The sequence below is a fragment of the Microcebus murinus genome, chromosome 28, assembly GCF_040939455.1.
Source record: "Microcebus murinus isolate Inina chromosome 28, M.murinus_Inina_mat1.0, whole genome shotgun sequence".
Classification (NCBI taxonomy): Eukaryota; Metazoa; Chordata; class Mammalia; order Primates; family Cheirogaleidae; genus Microcebus; species Microcebus murinus.
This window is the reverse complement of record NC_134131.1, coordinates 5,072,372-5,090,881: the sequence shown is the minus strand read 5'-3', so window position 1 is coordinate 5,090,881 and position 18,510 is coordinate 5,072,372. Positions and strand designations below refer to the sequence as shown.

General features: G+C 43.0%; 1 protein-coding gene across 1 annotated transcript in view; it reads left to right on the top strand.

The window, feature by feature from the left end:
- Nucleotides 1-17,315, top strand: part of SHQ1 (SHQ1, H/ACA ribonucleoprotein assembly factor) — a 96,997-nt gene extending 79,682 nt beyond the window's left edge. Inside the window, exon 11 of the mRNA XM_012787411.3 lies at nt 14,659-17,315. Within this exon, the coding sequence (XP_012642865.2) occupies nt 14,659-15,226 (568 nt within the window). The 3' untranslated portion in view covers nt 15,227-17,315. The remainder of the gene's footprint in view (nt 1-14,658) is intronic.
- The last annotated feature ends 1,195 nt before the right edge of the window (nt 17,316-18,510 follow it).

The window sequence follows — 18,510 nt, the reverse complement described above, 5'->3', positions numbered from 1 at the left end:
TTTCAACCTGTGGTAAATTTAGGCATTTTTCTGTGGAAATTTTATTTGAGGAAATTGAGAGTTTAGAAGAGAATTAGCTAAAGGCATACATGGTTATAGTCTCTGGCTGAGAAGAGTAAAATTAAGTGACACAATTTGATGGCATGACTCTTGAGGTGACAACATGTAGAGTTAAAAGCCCCAGGGTAAGTATAAATAGTGCTGAGAACACTCCTCTTGTTATAAAGGAAAGGCTTAAAGAATGAAAGCAAACGATTTGATTAACCTTAAGATTTCGTTATAAATACAAAGAGATACATACTTTGAGTCTGCTGTACCTACGTATGTATGTGTCAACAGGTACATGGATAGAGTTTATTAGAAAAAGTGATTCAAATTGCCAAATATTGAAGCAAAACAATCCTGAGCTGCTGAAGTCTACTAGCCTCCCCCACCCCACTTCCTTACAACAGTAGCAATGAATAAAACACCTTCACATAGTTGTCTTTCCTCCGTAGGGGAAGGTTTTCTTACATTATTGGTAACATTTTAATTGTAATTGTAGAATAGGATCTTATAGGTCTGGCGCAGTGGCTCACGCCTGTAATCCTAGCACTCTGGGAGGCCAAGGTGGGAGGATTGCTTGAGCTCAGGAGGTCGAGACCAGCTGAAGCAAGAATGAGACCCTGTCTTCACTATAAATAGAAAGAAAGTAGCCAAACAACTAAAAACAGAAAAAATTAGCTGGGCACAGTGGCGTGTGCCTCTAGTCCCAACTACCTGGGAGGCTGAGGCAGGAGGATCGCTTGAGCCCAGGAGTTTGAGGTTGCTGTGAGCTAGGCTGACGCCACGGCACTCTAGCCTGGGCAACAGAGTGAGACTCTGTCTCAAAAAAAGAAAAAAAGAGAAAAGAATAGGATCTTATAAATCCATATGCCCATTTTTTTTTTTTAAAACTCTCTCTTTTGAGAAAATAAACTTTACTCTGTAGTACACAAATTAGATAATATTATTCACTTTGAGTAAAATATTCATGTAAGTGACATAAAGATTCCTGGTGGCTTAGGTTGAGATTTTTGTTAGGTAAGGTAAAGTATTAGAGACCTAGAAATAGTATTAAAGTGAAAATAATAGCAATTCTTGTTTTCTGCTTAGCTCAGAAAGTACTAAAGTTGGTCTGTAGATCAGAAGTCTGGGGGCGGGGAGTAAGGGGGGAGAAAGCCTTTAAGATTATATTTGAAATGACCTGGGGACAGTGCTTTAACTAATACCCCAGGAGTAACCTCGGTAGCAGTGAACTGTGTACTTGTGCAAAGAACACCTCTTTCTGTGCTCATGGAAAGAGATGGGTAGTGGCTTTCTCTAGGTGTGTTTTTGAGATTCTTTTTGTGTTCGGTAGAACACTCTGTGCCTTGTAAAAAGAAGTTTGAGGTAAGAGGCGTAGTATTAGCATTCTTGACAGTTTTTGAGAGCAACTGGGAGCTGTCGCTGTGATCCTGTCCACCCTTAGAACTCTCTTCTCTTTGGCTAAGACTTGTTTTCCAGAACTCATGGGTTTTTTGGGTTTTTTAAAAGTTTTTGTTGAATTATACACAGATATAAGTATATAAATAATGAATTCTCATAAAGCGAAACATCTTGTAGCCACCACCCTAATCAAGGATCATGCCATAGAGACACCCCAGGAACCAGTGTGCTCTCTCAGTACCGTCCCCCACCCTGTGACCACCACTCTGACTTCTGTCACTAGCCATTGGCTTTGGCTGGTTCTCAGCTTTGTATAAGTGACATAGTAAATACAGTGTGTACTCTTTTGTGTGTGGCTTCCTTCATTCAACATTATTACTGTTTTTGGAGCATTCTGACTCTCAACATCAATACCCAAGTCTCCTTAGTGTACCTTAAAAAAAAAAGCTCCTGGCAAATTGGCATGAGAGCCTTGAGCTCTTAAAAGGAGCACAGCGAGTAACATGGCTAAGGGATATGAAGCAGCGGTATTGGGGAGAGTGGGGTGCAGAATAGATTCTAGGTGGCCATATTTTCTCAGCACTTATCTGTTGGTCTTTGCTGATCTGTCCTAAGGCCTAGTCCTTGGGACTCCCTGCCACCCCCAGCACAGCCCTCCCTGTTCCAACAAGGGCCTGCATTCGGGAAAGATCTCTATTTATTTATTTATTGAGATAGTCTCACTTTGTTGCCCAGGCTAGAGTGAGTGCCGTGGCGTCAGCCTGGCTCACAGCAACTTCAAACTCCTGGGCTCAAGCAATCTTCCTGCTGCCTCAGCCTCCTGATTAGCAGGGACTACAGGCATGTGCCACCATGCCCGGCTAATTTTCTCTCTCTCTCTCTCTCTATATATATATATATTAGTTGGCCAATTAATTTCTTTCTATTTATAGTAGAGACGGGGTCTCACTCTTGCTCAGGCTGGTTTCGAACTCCTGACCTCGAGCAATCCGCCCGCCTTGGCCTCCCACAGTGCTAGGATTACAGGCGTGAGCCACTGCGCCCAGCCAGGAAGGATCTCTTGAGTGCGGGATGCTGCGGCTCCTAGGCCCAGCTCTCCTGCAGAGGGGGCACAAGTTAAATAGGTGTCCTATTGAGTCAGTGAATTGTACTGATCAGCACAGTGTGGGGTCGTTTTGTTTAAGAGGATGGGACGGTACAGCAGGTCTGCCCAGGAGACGGCCACTGGGCACCGTGACTGGCCCTGGTGGGGCCCTCTCTGTACCACTCCTCTGAACCATAACTGTGCCCTCTCACATGGACCCTGCTTTCTCCCCAGGAAAACAGAAATTGCTCACTTTCTTTAGCTAGCGTATTAACCATGATTCAGAGTGAGTGGGAAGAGGAAGAGCCTATGTGATTTGTCAGCCATTTAATAATTCCAGAAAACTCAAAGCAAGCCAGCAGGCATTGCATTGCTTTCATTCGTTTTGTAGAACGGGGCCGGCATTAAGAAATTACAGACTAGAGCTGGGTGTGAGGTGCATGCCTGTAGTCCTTCCGCCTGAAGTGGAGGCGGGAGGGTCGTTGGAGCTCAGGCGTTGGAGGCTGCAGTGCGCCGTGATCGCGCCTGTGAACTGCAGCTGCGTCCGTAGGACGGGTCTGGTTGACTGGTGCATGCCATCGCGGCGTGCATCTCAGAAGACATTTCATTGCACATGGCAACTGATCACGGTGACTACATAAACATTCTGAATTTTCAAAGTTTTTGCCTCCCATTGTAACGTGGAGAGCTGCATGCCCCAGCCTGTGCATATCATAATATGCTGAACATGCCAACACTTGAGTATTTTCCTGTCTCAGTGCTGTGAAAGCAACGTAGCACGCACACTTTATATTTTGTGACTGCGGGAAAATTTGGCATTTAGAACAAGCATATAAAGAAATCAACACATTAAGTCACTTGACCTCGTCTTGCTCCGAGCGTGCCAGACAATTTGGAAGGGGTCATTTTTCATTCTGCTTTCAAGGTGGGGAAGTGGAGACAAAAAGGACGTACTATTTGAAAATGTAGCCAGGACTTCCACTTCTGTAGACCTCAGAACTCTCCCCGTACTTCAGGTTGGAAACAGCGAGTCCCGGTAGAAGAGGTGGCGGGCGAGGGCAGGGCGTCCTGGCGGGGGCTCCGTGTCACCACAGAGAGGGTTCAGGTAGACAGGAGCCCTCCGCCTTCAGGATGGCAGGTAGAACGTGGGCCAGCTTCGGCAGTTCATCCGCCTGCCAGGCCTGCCAGATGCTGTTTGCTGCGTGTTCCGTGCCCTGGAACAGTTCCGGAAACATTGCTTTACCTTGACCGCTCTTGCAAGGCTGACTGCGGCAGCGTTCTAGCTGAGTGGATGAGTTGGAGCCAGCATGGGTAGGTGTGGGCACGTGCATTCCAGAAAAAGGGAACAAGTACGAAGCCCTTGCGGTGAGATTTTGTTAGCATGTCCTCAGGACAGAGAAAGGGTGGTGACTGCAGCCGGAGCACAGTGACCCGGACAGGAACGGTGGCTGATCTCACTTGGGTGGTGGACGGGGCCAGGTCTCACAGGGTTTCGTCTCCAATGAGGAGTTTGGGTTTTATTCGGAGTGTCTGGGAAGCCATTGCAGGCTTTTAACAGAGGGACATCACAATCGTAACGTAGAAGTGGAAAACCATAGCATTTTAGATTCAGAAGGGAATTAGAAACAAACTAGTTCATTCCCTTTATGTTATTATGCGAAGGAGACTTCAGCAGCCTTGCTGTTGTATTTTTTTAGTGGTATTCTTTTTATTTTTTTAATGGCTAGCCAGGGTCCAAGCCCTAGAGCACCAACGCAGTGGCCACTCTCGCAGGCAAGGACCTTTTTTTTTTTTTTTTTTTTTTTTTTTTATTTGTAAATTCAGGAACTTATATGAATTGTCCTAATTTCTGTTCTGCCATAAAGATCTTTAGCGCTATGTGTCCTTCTGTGTTAGTTTCCTAGGGCTGCTGTAACATGTTACCACAAACTGGGTGGATTAAAACCACAGAAATTTATTTTCTTATAGTTCTAAAGGCCAGAATTCCAAAATCAAGGTATCAGCAGAGATTGTTTCTTCTGGAAACTCTGGGGGAGAATCTGTTCCATGGGCCCTCTGCTAGCTTGTGGCAGTTGATGGCAACCCTTGACATCCCTCCGGTCTCTGCCCCCATCGTTACCAGGCATCCTCTGTCTCTGTGTCCCTGTGTCTTTACAGCATGGTTTTGTTTTTTGAGACAGAGTCTTGCTCAGTCGCCCCGTGTAGAGTGCAGTGGCGTCGTCATAGCTCACTGCAACCTCCAACTCCTGGGCTCAGGCGATTCCCCTGCCTCAGCCTCCCGAGTAGCTGGGACCACAGACACTCATCACGATGCCCGCTCTATTTTTAGTAGAGACAGAGTCTTGCTGTTGCTCAGGCTGGTCTTGAACTCCTGACCTCAAGCAATCCTCCTGCCTTGGCATCCCAGAGTGCTAGGATTACATGCGTGAGCCACCGCACCAGGCCTTTACAGCATGTTTTTATAAGGACACCAGTCATTGGATTTAGACCCATCCTAACCCAGTATGACCTCATCTTAACATGCTTACATCTCCAAAGACCCTACTTCCAAATAAGGTCACCTTCACAGGTCCCAGGGTCTAGGACATCAGCATGTCTTTGTGGGTGGCACAATTTAACCCACAATACCTTCCTTCTGCCACCTCCTTTATTGTGATACTGTCTCCATCTTGGTGACTGACCTCCACTTAGCTTAATTGAATCCTAACGGCCACTTCATCTGGACAGTTAGTAGGTCAAAATACTATATCATTAAATGACACCATTTGCCCTTTTCACATGGATGAAATTAGAAATATTGTCAGAATTGTTCAAGTCTGACATGTCCAAATACCATGCTTCGTGAATAATCACAGAGAAGAAAATGGCCTGAACAACTCTGCCTGAGACTTGGAGACCTCGTTGCCCATGTCCTTTTGTGTCTAATTAAGGTGTTTTTGTTTTTTACTTAACCAGCTATTTGGTTTCACTCATAAGTTATTTATTTATTCCCTGCCTTATACTAGAAATTATTTAAAGCATTTCTCTGTGTGTGTGTGTGTGTGTATTTGTGTGTAAAACAAGATAAGCATGACTTACAGGTGAAGATAAAAGAAGGGGGAAAACACTAGAAACAAAATGAAAACAGAGGCCAGAAGGAGCTGCAGGTGCATTCCGTGACATTGGGTGGGTTGCAGATTCGAATTTCCCAACAGCCAGCATGGAAAGGGAGACCGTGCGAGTTGCACAACTCCACAAGTTTCACAGGGCGGTGTTGTGAAGCAGCCCCGAACGCCAGCGTCTGGGCTCACAGCGAAGCGCGGTTCAGCAGAAGCAGTTGTGCTGTGCTGGCTGGGAACGTGGCGCATTCATGAGACCCGCCTCTCCATGTCTGGGAATCCCATCAGGTGTGGTGTGAATGTAAGACAGTTTCAAAGACGGGATGGGACAGTTTTTGCTGAACACTGTACCTTTCTTAACCCATTTGTCACCCCACCCTTCCACGTCTGAGGTGGGGGTGGGCAGGGAGGCTCATGATGGCTTCTCTGGCTTAGGCTAAACCTCACCTGAGGCATTGTTTTCAGTATTAAGCATTGCCGTAGCATTTTTTTTTTTTTTACATAGTCATTAATTTTGCTCTAAAAGTGGGTGTGTGTGTACGTGTGTATGTGTTTTTATGTGCACACAGTTTGCAGAGAAACTTCTGGAGCCACAGCCTGTCTGCCTCCCCTTAGCCCAGCTGCTTTCACCCCGGCTGTGCAAGAGAGGAGCTATGATGCGGGACTTTTTAAAACATATAGCCACCTGTTTGTCATTTGAAGATTAAAAATAAACAATTCTCTATGTAATTGTGAACCAAGAGGAAACTATATGTGAGTTTACGAACATATTACCATATAAAAAGGAGTGTTCTGCTTCGGGCCTCTAGAGTTGTCTTTCTGTGATAATATGACAACGTCTGTGCTCCTCCATAGCCCAGTTTTCCTATTTTTCCAACAGGGGTAATACCAGTACCTGTCTCACAGGGTTGTGTGTGTAAATACTTAGAACTGAACCTGTCGGAGCATCAGCACTCAGGAAGTGCCAGTGGCTTCCATTAACTGACGCTAATGAGGAACCTCTCAGTCCCTCCACACAGCATCTCACAGGTGGCCCTGTCTTTATTATAGCTGTTTGCCATAATGATTTGACTGTGTTATTCAAAGACATTTAAAAATTTTATCCCCTGCCCCTTTTGGGGGATCTGTAGTCCAGTGTAACAGATATATATTTATAAGCTAATGAATATTTTTATTCTCTTAAGCATTAAAGACTGGAGTCTATAAACTTTGTTTTTAAAGGCAGTAGCATAATTATAGAATTGTTGGAGTTGTCTTAAGAACATTTATTAATCTAATTATAGAATAACTCATAAAAGGGTATATAGGTCTATTTTGAAATTTTCTTTTAGTCTTGATATACTTTATAGCATTTCAAGAAGACAAAAATTACTTTCTGCCAGTGACTTTTGGGAGATGGTCCCTGTCATGTCCTTAGAGAATGGTTCAATACTGGTGGCTTTCTAGCTTCAGTCTCCTCCCACTGTATTTTTCCTAAGTTCAACACATCACAGTCGAGCTGACTTCTCCATAGGAATGAAGTAGCATTGAAGTTTTCAACTGTCTTTGTCAAAGATTAAATAATTTCTATGACTGTCATAACAGCCACTCTGTAAGTAGTTAAAAGACAGCAGGTGAGAGGGAACAGCCCTTGAGCCTAGAACTTTGGGATTAACATCCAGTTGCAACTCTTTCAATTTAAGTTGCACAAACTTTCAAGCTGCATCGAAGCTGCCAGAAATACCGACTTCATTGATAAAGTGGAAGGGTTGGAGTAGATGATTACTGTGCTCCCCGCAAGAATGAGCTTTCAGAGGATCTCTCTAGTACAGCCACGTACATGTGTCAGGAAGTCCTTCTTTCCAAATATTCATTATTTGAGTTTCTGAACCCAGAAAGTTACAAAGGGAAGCGATGGTAGGCAAAACACAAAAATATTTACTAATAAGCAAGCTACTTAGTAAATGTCCCCATTCTAGCATGTCATTTCCTTCCTACCATCTTTCCCATCAGCGTCTTGCCAGTATTTTTGTTTAACTTCTTGTTGATTGTTGATATTGTGCAGTGCCTATAAATTGCAAATTGAGCAAAAGATCAAGGATTTCACAAAAGCAGTGAAAGTAATATGGGAGATGTGTTTGAACCGCACACAGAACCACCTACTGTAAGGCTTGGCAGTATGGGATTAGTTAACAATTGAAGAAGAAAACTCTACAATAATAGTGAAATTATATTTGGATGCTTTTTGGTATTAAAAAAATTGTAAAATTGATAGAAAGTCCTTAATTTGAATATCAAAGGATTGATTTGAACATCACATGATTGAGAGGCTCTTGAGCAAACTGATGATGCTGTTGATTATTTTCTGTAAAAATTATCTTCTATGATTCTGCTCCAGAAAGACCAACATGAATTGATGAATGTTAGTAGTGCTATAATATAATTTTGTTAGAACAATTACAAATACAATTATTATTTCATTCATTCTTTGCTTATTTTGAGAATTAGTGCATGGCTTCAGTTGTGACCTATATGTTGTTAACATGGTTAAATATTTTATAATATTTAACTCATTTTTTAGTTTGTAGTTTTGTTCCAAGGTGAAGTTTTAACCTTTTCTTCACTATTTGCTATTAGATTTTGGTCTTCATTTTAAGTTGATTTACTTTAAGTGATCCTTTTTCTCTGGTCTTAATTATCATCCATTAATGAGCAGCTCCAATATCTGTTTCAGCTTGGGGGGTATATTGTGTTGGATAGTGTCCCCCAAATTCATGTTCTTCCCAGAACCTCAGAATGTGACTTTATTTGGAAATAGAGTCATTGCAGATGTAATTAGTTAAGATGAGGGCACGCTGGAGTAGGTGGCCTGTTAATCCATTATGACCAATGTCCTTATAAGAAGAGAAGAGACACAGACACACACGAGGGAAGTTGGCCATGTGAAGTCACAGCCACATAGAACATCCTGTGACTACAGAGGCAGAGCTTGGATAATGGGTTTACCATCCAAGGAGCACCAATGTTTGCCAGCAATACCAGAAGCTAAGAGACAGGCATGGAACAGATTCAGCCCTCAGAAGGAACCAACCCTGCCAACACCTTGATTTTGGACTTGCAGCCTCAGGAACTGTGAAAGATTGCATTTCTGTTGTATAAGCTACCAGTGTGTGGTAGCTTGTTATGGCAGCCCTAGGTAACTAATAGGGGCTTTTCAGAAAATTATTCTACTCATCTGTGGACTAGATGTTATTTCTCAGAGCCCAGGCCCCCAAAATGGCATAAAGGTCAGTAGGAAATTGGATGAGAAGTTGTTTCATTGGCCCAAACTGAGTATGGGTTAAATAACTCTTCTCTTGCAATCTTCTCTGTATGAAGTTAATAGTTTCTGGTTCAAAGAGATTGAGTGTTTCTGTTAATGACTGAGCTGGAAATGTTTTTCACTGTTACAGAACAAGAGCGGACAATTCTGTGTTCATCTCTGTATCAGTTGGTATTTGTTTCTCATGGCGACACTCAGATTCAAGATAGGAATTTCACCAGCAACTTATACTTAAAGCCAATGCATTATCTTTTAGATCAGGCTACATAAATATGCTTTGGGGTAGAGGATCTTGAAGTTTGGAACTGGTTTTTTTCAATAGAGAGGAATAATGTGTCATTACCGTAAATGTCCTTTCAAAACAAACTTGAAGGCAGGGCTCAATGGTACACACCTGTAGTCCCAGCTACTGGGGAGAATTAGGTGGGAAGACAATTGAGGACAGCAGTTTGAAGTGAGCTGTGATCATGCCTGTGAATAGCCACTGGACTCCAACCTGGGCAACATAGTGAGACTCAGTCTCTTTAAAAAAAAAAAAAGAAAAGAAAGAAAAATTGATGTGCTGTTTGGCCCTAGCTAAAACCTGAGACTGTGTGTGTGGTATGCTATGAAATTAAGAGGCCAAGTTAGCCAGTAAACATCCAGGGAGAAATGTCTGGAATTGCCTCACTGGAGTCTTGTCCTACATTATCAGTCGCTGGCTCTAGTCTCACTGTGTCATGCCTGGCAGGCTGCTAGGTTTGGGAAGAGGAAATGAAACCTAATCAGTTACTATGAGATTTACAGTGGGCCTACTATTGCAGGAAGTGGTGAAAAGTTGATTGATAGTTTGAGACAAAACTCTACGGCAAGAAACAGGATGCGTGCTTTCCATTTATACCCAGTCCCCTCCCCACCTGCGTGTCAGGGCTCCTTTTGCATTTTGCTTTAGCTGTTTCATAAGGCTCTGGATCCCCCGCAAACTCAGTCTCCAAATATAAAATAATTGAGGAAATTTTATAACAGCTTAGCCGTGGGAAAGGCATGTACTTTCAGCTATTACCATACTCTTTCACAGTAGTTATATTCACTGTAACTTGTCAGCAACCTTTCATTTAAAGAAAAATCCTCCAAATAGGGTATTCTTTCACGTATATAAAAATGTAAAAAGAATGAAAGTATTTTTTTTTTAAAAAAGTTATATGGTAGGATTATATTTCCAATAACTTTCTAAGAAGAACCTGTTTTGAATGTGATTTTATTAAAATGACTTTGTATGATCTGATCGTCTCTTTTCAATGCGGAGTAGATTCTAGAATTTACAAGGAGTGGCAGATTAGAACCCACTCTAATTGTGCCCGTGGTCGAAAGAACAAAATAGCTAGCTACTCTTTCATGGCTTAATATTTTCCCCCAAAGGAATAATTTCCCTTTTTGTGAATAGTGATTACTAGATTATTTATGTAAAATAATTGAATAAAAACAAATACAACTTTCATTCTTCAGACTATTGGGTCACATTCTACACCATGCTACTTTGAAATTTAAATCACTTTTTATCCTAGTGTTCTTTAGGGTGAGAGTTCAGGAACACTTCTGCTATAAACTTAAAGTTTGTATCAGAACTTTAATATTAATTTGGGAAACTAGCTAGCTTGGGAGAGCAAAAGTGGGATAATAAGAAACAGAAATGCACCAGCTTGGTGAAGGATCAGAAATGAACATCTAATTCTTTTTTAATATATATTTCTTGTGTTATATATATATATATATATATATATATTTCTTGCATAATTTAATGCTGAAAGTGAGAAACAAACTTTTTCCTGAAGGATAAAAGTTCACACCATCTGGTTATAGGCAGGAGTTCCTATTTGGGTCACAGGGCTCACCATTTTCCTGTGGGTTACAGTTGACACCTTCTAGTCCTGCCATAGGTGGGGTGTGCTTTCTGGAAAGAGCCAGGGTCCCAGGTAAGGAGCTTTGGAATTCCACACTCATCCTGTTATAAAAGACACTTAGGATATAACAACTGTGTAGTAGACAGTAACAAAGATCCACATAGTTGCAACTTGAGAATTGGTGTATCCAATATATTCAGTAAAATTCACAAAAATAATTTAAATTTTAGTCTCCTTTTCTAAGCCTCTGTAGTTAAAGCTTAGATGTGTACTTCATTTAACATTAGTAAGCTACAGATACTAGTCGCAGTGCCTTGGAGGATGCTGGGCCTTGTGCAAGTCAGAACTTGCTCCTTTGGAAGGTGTTGGGTAGAGCTCACATTGGGCAGAAGCAAAGAGTGTGCTTAGGAAATGAAACATCGCAGAGTCTACGTTTTCACGGGAGGCCCTGTGGTGGAATAGGAAGAGTTGCTGGTGTCCTGAGGCTTGTGCTTCTAGTCCTGACTGCTCCTGGGTAGCTGGGTGAACCTCAGCAGCTCTCTTAACCCCTACCCACTTCTATTTCCTCATCTGTAACATAGGGACAGTAGTGAAAATGATTCACAGGGTGGTTGTCAGGAGCAAGCGCAGTGATGTTTGTGGAACCTCATCCTTTGTATATTGTTGAAAGTATTTGTCATGACTATTAAAAATGAGATACATGGTCACTGAAATAAACGCTTTTATTTAAATTTGTTTTTATTTTTGTTTTTCGAGACAGTCTCACTGTGTTGCCCGGGCTAGAATGCCATGGTGTCAGCCTAGCTCACAGCAACCTCCAACTCCTAGGCTCAAGCCATCCTCCTGCCTCAGCCTCCTGAGTAGTTGGGACTACAGGCATGCACCACTATGCCTGGCTAATTTTTTCTATATATTTTTAGTTGGCCAATTAATTTTTTTCTATTTATAGAAGAGATGGGGTCTCGCTCTTACTCAGGCTGGTTTTGAACTCGTGCCCTTGAGCAGTTCTCCCGCCTCAGCCTCCCAGAGTGCTAGGATTACAGCCGTGAGCCACCGCACCTGGCCTATTTCAAATTTTTATTTCTAATATTATAGGTTAATAAGAGGCATTGTCCTCTTTCCCAAGTTTATTGCTCTTTATCCTGTAAAGCTGTGTGTCACTCCTTAGAGAGAACTCTCCTTAAGTGAGAAATACAGTGGAGAACTAGTTGTTAGGCTGACTGAGTCTTGGGCCAGAGATATACTAAACTGGGTTACCAGCTCTGACCGTATCTCTTACTGCTAATAGTCGAGGTTTCTATATATATGGTGGGCATCGTCTACGACTGTCTTGGAGATGGATGCAAATTATATTGCAACCATCTTATTCCATAATGACACTTTATAAAATGCCGCAAGCTGATAAAAGTTCAGCCAGGGTTTATAGCACTTGGGGAATCATTAATTGGCTCCAGCTGATCTCACTTTGGTATTCCTCTGTACCCTAGCCACCTGCCCTTTTCTAAGCGCTCTGGACATGCTGGCACTTAAACCCAGGGCTTTCCTTGCTGAAGAGAAAGTTCCCCATCAGCGGTGGCTGCTGCCCTTGTCCCATTCACCGTCTGTCCCTCTCACCCACCCGCCACTGCTGCTGATTACCCGTGAAGGGACGGTGGAGAGGAGGGGGCCCAGCCCCGTGCAAACTCGTTGTGCTGAAGACTTTGACAAACAGGGTCTCAGGGACACTGGGCACTCAGATGAAAATACCGTGTCTGCTTAGTATTTCCCATCACACCATCCATTCACATCAGTTCTGCTGAAATGAAAACTCATTTTCCCAATATTATGGGATGGACTACACTTTTAATGAATTTATCTTGTAAACTCACCCTCATCCAGTTTGTCTCAAAGCCACTGAATGTGTGCACAGTCATTTCGTCTTTGGAGTCACGGAAACGTAGAAACCGTGTCGGCGTGCTTACCATGTTCACTCACTGCCACCTCTTTTCAGTTGTCACATCAGATTTTCCTCTTCAATAATAAAGACTTAGTTTTAGATAACTACAGTTTATGTTATGACGGTTCTTTTAGGAACAAAATCAAAACAGCTAAATGAAGCCTGGTACAGTGGCTCACACCTGTGATCCCAAAACTTTGGGAGGCCAAAAAAGGAGCATCACTTGAGGCCAAGAGTTTTGAGACCAGCCTGGGCAACATAGCGAGACCCCATCTTGATCAAAAAATTTAAAAATTAGCCAGCTGTGGTGATGCGTACCTGTAGCCCCAGCTGCTGGGGAGGCTGAGGCAGGAGGATCCTTGAGCCCAGGAGTTTGAGGCTGTAGTGAGTTTTGATTGAGCCACTGCACTCCAGCCTGGATGACAGAGTGAGACCCTGTCTCTAAAAAAACCAAATAGACAAAACCATTAAATGCATTCAAGTTAATAGTGAAAAAGTTTATTTATCCAATACAATGTAATGTCATAAATCTAACAGGTAATTTAGAAAAATAATCTTCTCAAATGGTTTTCTGATAAGGAGAAAAAGCACTCTGTGCTTCTCTCTGATGTTGCTTTTTTTCCCTCGTTTTTTGTACATTGTAAGATTTTGAACAGGTATTATATTCATATAGGTTTAAAAATAAAACAATATGCAGTGGAAAGACTTCCTCTTGCTGGCATCTCCCATCACCCCCATATTCCAGTTCTTATCCCTTCTTCCCGACATAAGTTATTGTTTTCTGTTGCTTTCCAGAGTTATCGAAAAGTATATAAGCAAATACAAATACATGTTTCTATATCTTTCCTGGCTTTTCTTTTTTTAACTAAATGTAGCGTATACATATGGTGTGCCTTTTGTTGTCAAACAGTATGTCCGGATCAGCCCATGGAGAGCTTCATCCATTGCACAACTATAGGCTCTTCCTTTGTTTGGATATGTCATAACTTATTTAACCAGTCTCATATCCAGAACATTTGGTTGTTTCCCATTTGGGGGTATTGAAATCAATGTCATAGTAAACAACCTCAGACCTATGTCATATAGCATATGTGCTACGTTTGTTTAAATTCCAGACAGGGGGCTGGCTGGGTCAAGGGTGTATGTACAGGTTCAGTTTTGAAAGTTATTACCAGGTTCATGGGGGTTATAGCTATTTAATCTCCCCCCAATGGTCTATGAAAGTACTCTTCCCCAATAGCTTTGTTGATAGAATGTTCTCAATGTTTGGATATTTGGCAATCTGATAGATGAAAAATCTATCTCAATATGACTTTAATTTGTATGTCTCTTATTTGACTGAAGTTGAACATCTTTTCATATATTTAAGAATCATTTATATATCCTTTTTTGAGAATTGTCCACTTGTATCTTTTGTCCATTTTTCGGTTGAATTGTTATATCCATTTTTAAGAACTCTGTTAAGAGAATTAGGCCTTAGGCTGTGATTCCATTAGCAGATATTTTCCCTATGTTTGCATTAGTCCTTGACTTTATGATTTCTTTCTTTTGGCCCAAAAGAAGTTGACTTTTATTCAGTTGAATTTATCAGTCTTTTGTGGCTTCCGAATTCTGAATCATAGTTAGAAAGGCCTTCTTCATTCTAGGGTCGTAAAGAGAAATCTCCTCTGTATCCTTGTATTATTTTTTTTTTTTTCTAGAACATCACAGAGCTTTAGATCTTGTATTATTTTAACAGCTTCATTTTTTACATATATCTTTGGTCTATTATGGGATTTATCGCAGTATGCCATACGAAGTATGGATTCAATTTTATTGTTATTTTTTTGCAGCTATATATTTTTTGCAGCACCTGTTGTGCCCAGGCCAATTAATGAGTAGTCCTAATCTTTCTTCTTAAAATGTTTTTCAAGGTCCAAAAAGTTGGCGGCTCTTGCAGAAGCCTTGAAGGAAGTCTCGCTCACGAAAGCCCAGCTGGGACTGGACCTGGAAGAGCTGGAAGCAGCGGCCCTTCTCGTCCAGGAGGAAGAGAGCGCATTGAAGGCCGCCCAGCCCGTCCCGGGGCAGCCGACACTCGGCTCCAGTCCTGAGACAAGCGATTCGGAGGAAGCGGACAGCCCCACGACGTCCGGAACCTCAGACTCAGACTCAGACTCGGATTCAGATTCAGAGCAAGACGAGCTCAGCGAGAGTCAGCCCGAGGCGGTCGCCGGTTCTCTGCTCGGTCCCTTTCTGGAGGAAAGCAGGGCCCTGCTTGTTGATGGCGGTGGCGCGCGCAGGACCATGGCCGCCCAGGGGTCGGATGCTAGTCAGGAGAAGCCACTCGCCTCCTCCCGAGCTCTCCCAGCGCCCGGGCCTCTGATAGAGGAGCTTGGGGAACAACTGCAGACTGCGGTTCAGGTTTCAGAGCCCAGCGGCGCTGCTGCTGGAAACCATGGCAACGTGCAGGAAAGAGACAGCCACCACACGCCAAATAATTGACTCTGAGTGGTTTTATTCATTGTCGAGGATTTTATTCATTGTCAGATTTGGTTTTGTGTGATTTTTTGAGACAGAGTCTCACTCTGTTGCCTGGGCTAGAGTGCCGTGGCGTCAGCCTAGCTCACAGCAACCCCAGACTCCTGGGCTCAAGTGATCCTCCTGCCTCAGCCTCCCGAGTAGCTGGGGCTACAGGCACGTGCCACCACGCCCGGCTAATTTTTTCTGTATATTTTTAGTTGTCCAGCTAATTTCTTTCTATTTTTAGTGGAGACAGGGTCTTGCTCTTGCTCAGGCTGGTCTAGAACTCCTGAGCTCAGACTATTCGCCTGCCTCGGCCTCCCAGAGTGCTAGGATTACAGGCGTGAGCCACTGCACCCAGCCAGGTTTGGTTTTATTTACTGAATTAGAATTCCTCATTCTCACTTTGTACTTTTTCTTAGTACATACACTTGGCTTTCCAGATTTGTGAATTCCTTATCTGTGGATTCAACCAACTACAGATCGAAAATATTTCTTCCTCTTTTTTTTGTTTTTTTTTTGAGACAGAGTTTCGCTCTGTTGCCCAGGCTGTAGTGCTGCCTGTGGCATCAGCCTAGCTCACAGCAACCTCAAATTCCTGGGCTCAATCGATCCTCCTGCCTCAGCCTCCCGAGTAGCCGGGACTACAGGCATGCACCACCATGCCCGGCTAATTTTTTCTGTATATTTTTAGTTGTCCAGCTAATTTCTTTCTATTTTTAGTGGACACAGGTCTCATTCTTGCTCAGGCTGGTCTTGAACTCAAGCAATCCTCCTGCCTTGGCCTCCCAGAATGCTAGGATTACAGGCGTGAGCCACCATGCCCAGCCCAGATCGAAAATATTTAAGAAAAAATTGTATCTGTACTGAACATGCATTTTTTTCCTTGTCATTATTCTCTAAACAGTGCAGTATAACACCTGTTTCCACAGCATTTGTATTTAGGTATTACAATAGTCTAGTCATGATTTAAAGGGCACGAGAGGATGTGCGTAGGTTATATGCAAATACTATGCCATTTTATATCAGGGACTCGAGCATCTGAGGATTTTGGTATTGGGGGGGGGTCCTGGAACCAGTCCCCACAGACACTGAGGGGTGACTGTACAACATTGTTTTCAGTGAGCTAATGCTTGTACCTTTTTGTTTCCTTGTTGTAACTTCAAAGATAAAGTTTAAAGTTCTAGATGAGGATGCCAAGTCTCTAGAACGTAGAGCCCATTAATACTTTGATTGTAGCTTTGCTGAGGTGTACTTGACCCCCAGTAAACTGCACAAATACCATGGAGTTGTACTCAGCCACACAAAACAACGGTGATCTAGCACCTCTTGTATTTTCCTGGGTAGAGCTGGAACCCATTCTACTAAGTGAAGTATCCCAAGAATGGAAAAACAAGCACCACATGTACTCACCAGCAAATTGGTATTAACTGATCGACACTCACGTGCACATATAGTAGTCACACTCACCAGGTGTCAGGCAGAGCGGATGGGTGTGCGCTCACCTAATGGGAGCAGTGCCCACCGTCTGGGGGATAGACGTGCTTCAAGGTCTGATTCGGGCGGGGCAAGGGCAATATACATAACCTAAACATTGGGACCCCCATAATATGCTGAAATTAAAAAAATAAATGTATACAGTGTGATAAATGTTGGCGTATGTGCACACCAAGTAAAACCGTCCCCACAACAAGGCAGTGAATGCTACCTGTCATCCCCAAGTGTCCTCACGTGCTTTTGTCACTCCCTCCTCCCAGCTGTCCCCTTGTCCCTCCTACCCCCGTTCCCCAGGCAGCCACTGATCTGCTTTCCGGCACTATACATTAGTTTGCATTTCCTAGAATTTTCTGTAAATTGAATCATTCCATATGCATCCTGTTTTTAGTCTGGCTTATTTTACTCAGTGTAATTATTTTGAGATTCACCCATGTGGCAGCATGCGTTGGGTTTGTTTTCATTGCTGAGTACTATTTCGTTCAGTAGATTTGTCCACTTACCTATTGATGGACGTTTGGGTTGTTTGCAGTTTGGGGCTGTTATAAATAAAGCCTTTATAAGCATCTGTGTAGAAGTCTCTGTGGATATATGCTTTCATTTCTCTTAGGTAAATATCTGGGAGTGGAATGACAAGCCATATGGTAAGTGTATGCTTAATGGGTTTTTTTTTTGTTTTTTTTTTTTGAGACAGAGTCTCCATTGCCCAGGCTGGTGTGCCGTGGCGTCAGCCTGGCTAACAGCAACCTCGCACTCCTGGGCTCAAGCGATCCTCCTGCCTCAGCCTCCCAAGTAGCTAGGACTATAGGCGCTAGCCACCACACCCAGCTAATTTTTTGTTTCTATTTTTAGTTGACCAGCTAATTTTATCTTTTTTAAGCAGAGACGGGATCTCATTCTTGCTCAGGCTGGGCTTGAACCCCTGTCCTCAAGTGATCCTCCTGCCTTGGCCTCCCAGAGTACTGGGATTACAGGTGTGAGCCACCACACCCGGCCATGCTTAACGTTTTTAAGAAAATGCCCAACTGCTCTCCACCGTGGCTGTGCCATTTTACATTCCCGCCAGTGCATGAGGGTTCCAGTCTCCCACAGGCTTGTGTCCACTTGGTATGGTCAGCCTCTTAAATTTTTAGCATTCTATAGATGTGTAGCAGTATCTCATTGCAGTTTTAATTTGCATTTTCCTAAGACGATGTTGAACATCTTTTCATATGCTTATTTGTCATCCACATATCTTTTTGACGTGTCTGTTCAAATCTTCTGCCAATTTTTAAAGCTGCGTTTGTTTTCTTATTTTTGAGTTGTGAGAGATCTTTATAAATTCTTGATACAAGTCTGCATCGTGAGTCCTGTTTTCTTGCTTCTCTGCGTGCCTTGTAATCTTTGATTGGATGCCAGGGATGGTGATTTTACCTTGCTGGGTGCTGGATATGTCTTCTTCTTTTTTTTTTTTTTTGAGACAGAGTCTCGCTTTGTTGCCCAGGCTAAAGTGAGTGCCATGGCATCAGCCTAGCTTACAGCAACCTCAAACTCCTGGGGAGCTCAAGCGATCCTCCTGCCTCAGCCTCCCCAGTAGCTGGGACTACAGACATGCAGCACCATGCCTGGCTGATTTTTTCTATATATATTAGTTGGCCAATTAATTTCTTTCTATTTATAGTAGAGACAGGGTCTTGCTCTTGTTCAGGCTGGTTTTGAACTCCTGACCTTGAGCAATCCGCCTGCCTCGGCCTCCCAGAGTGCTAGGATGACAGGCGTGAGCCACCACGTCC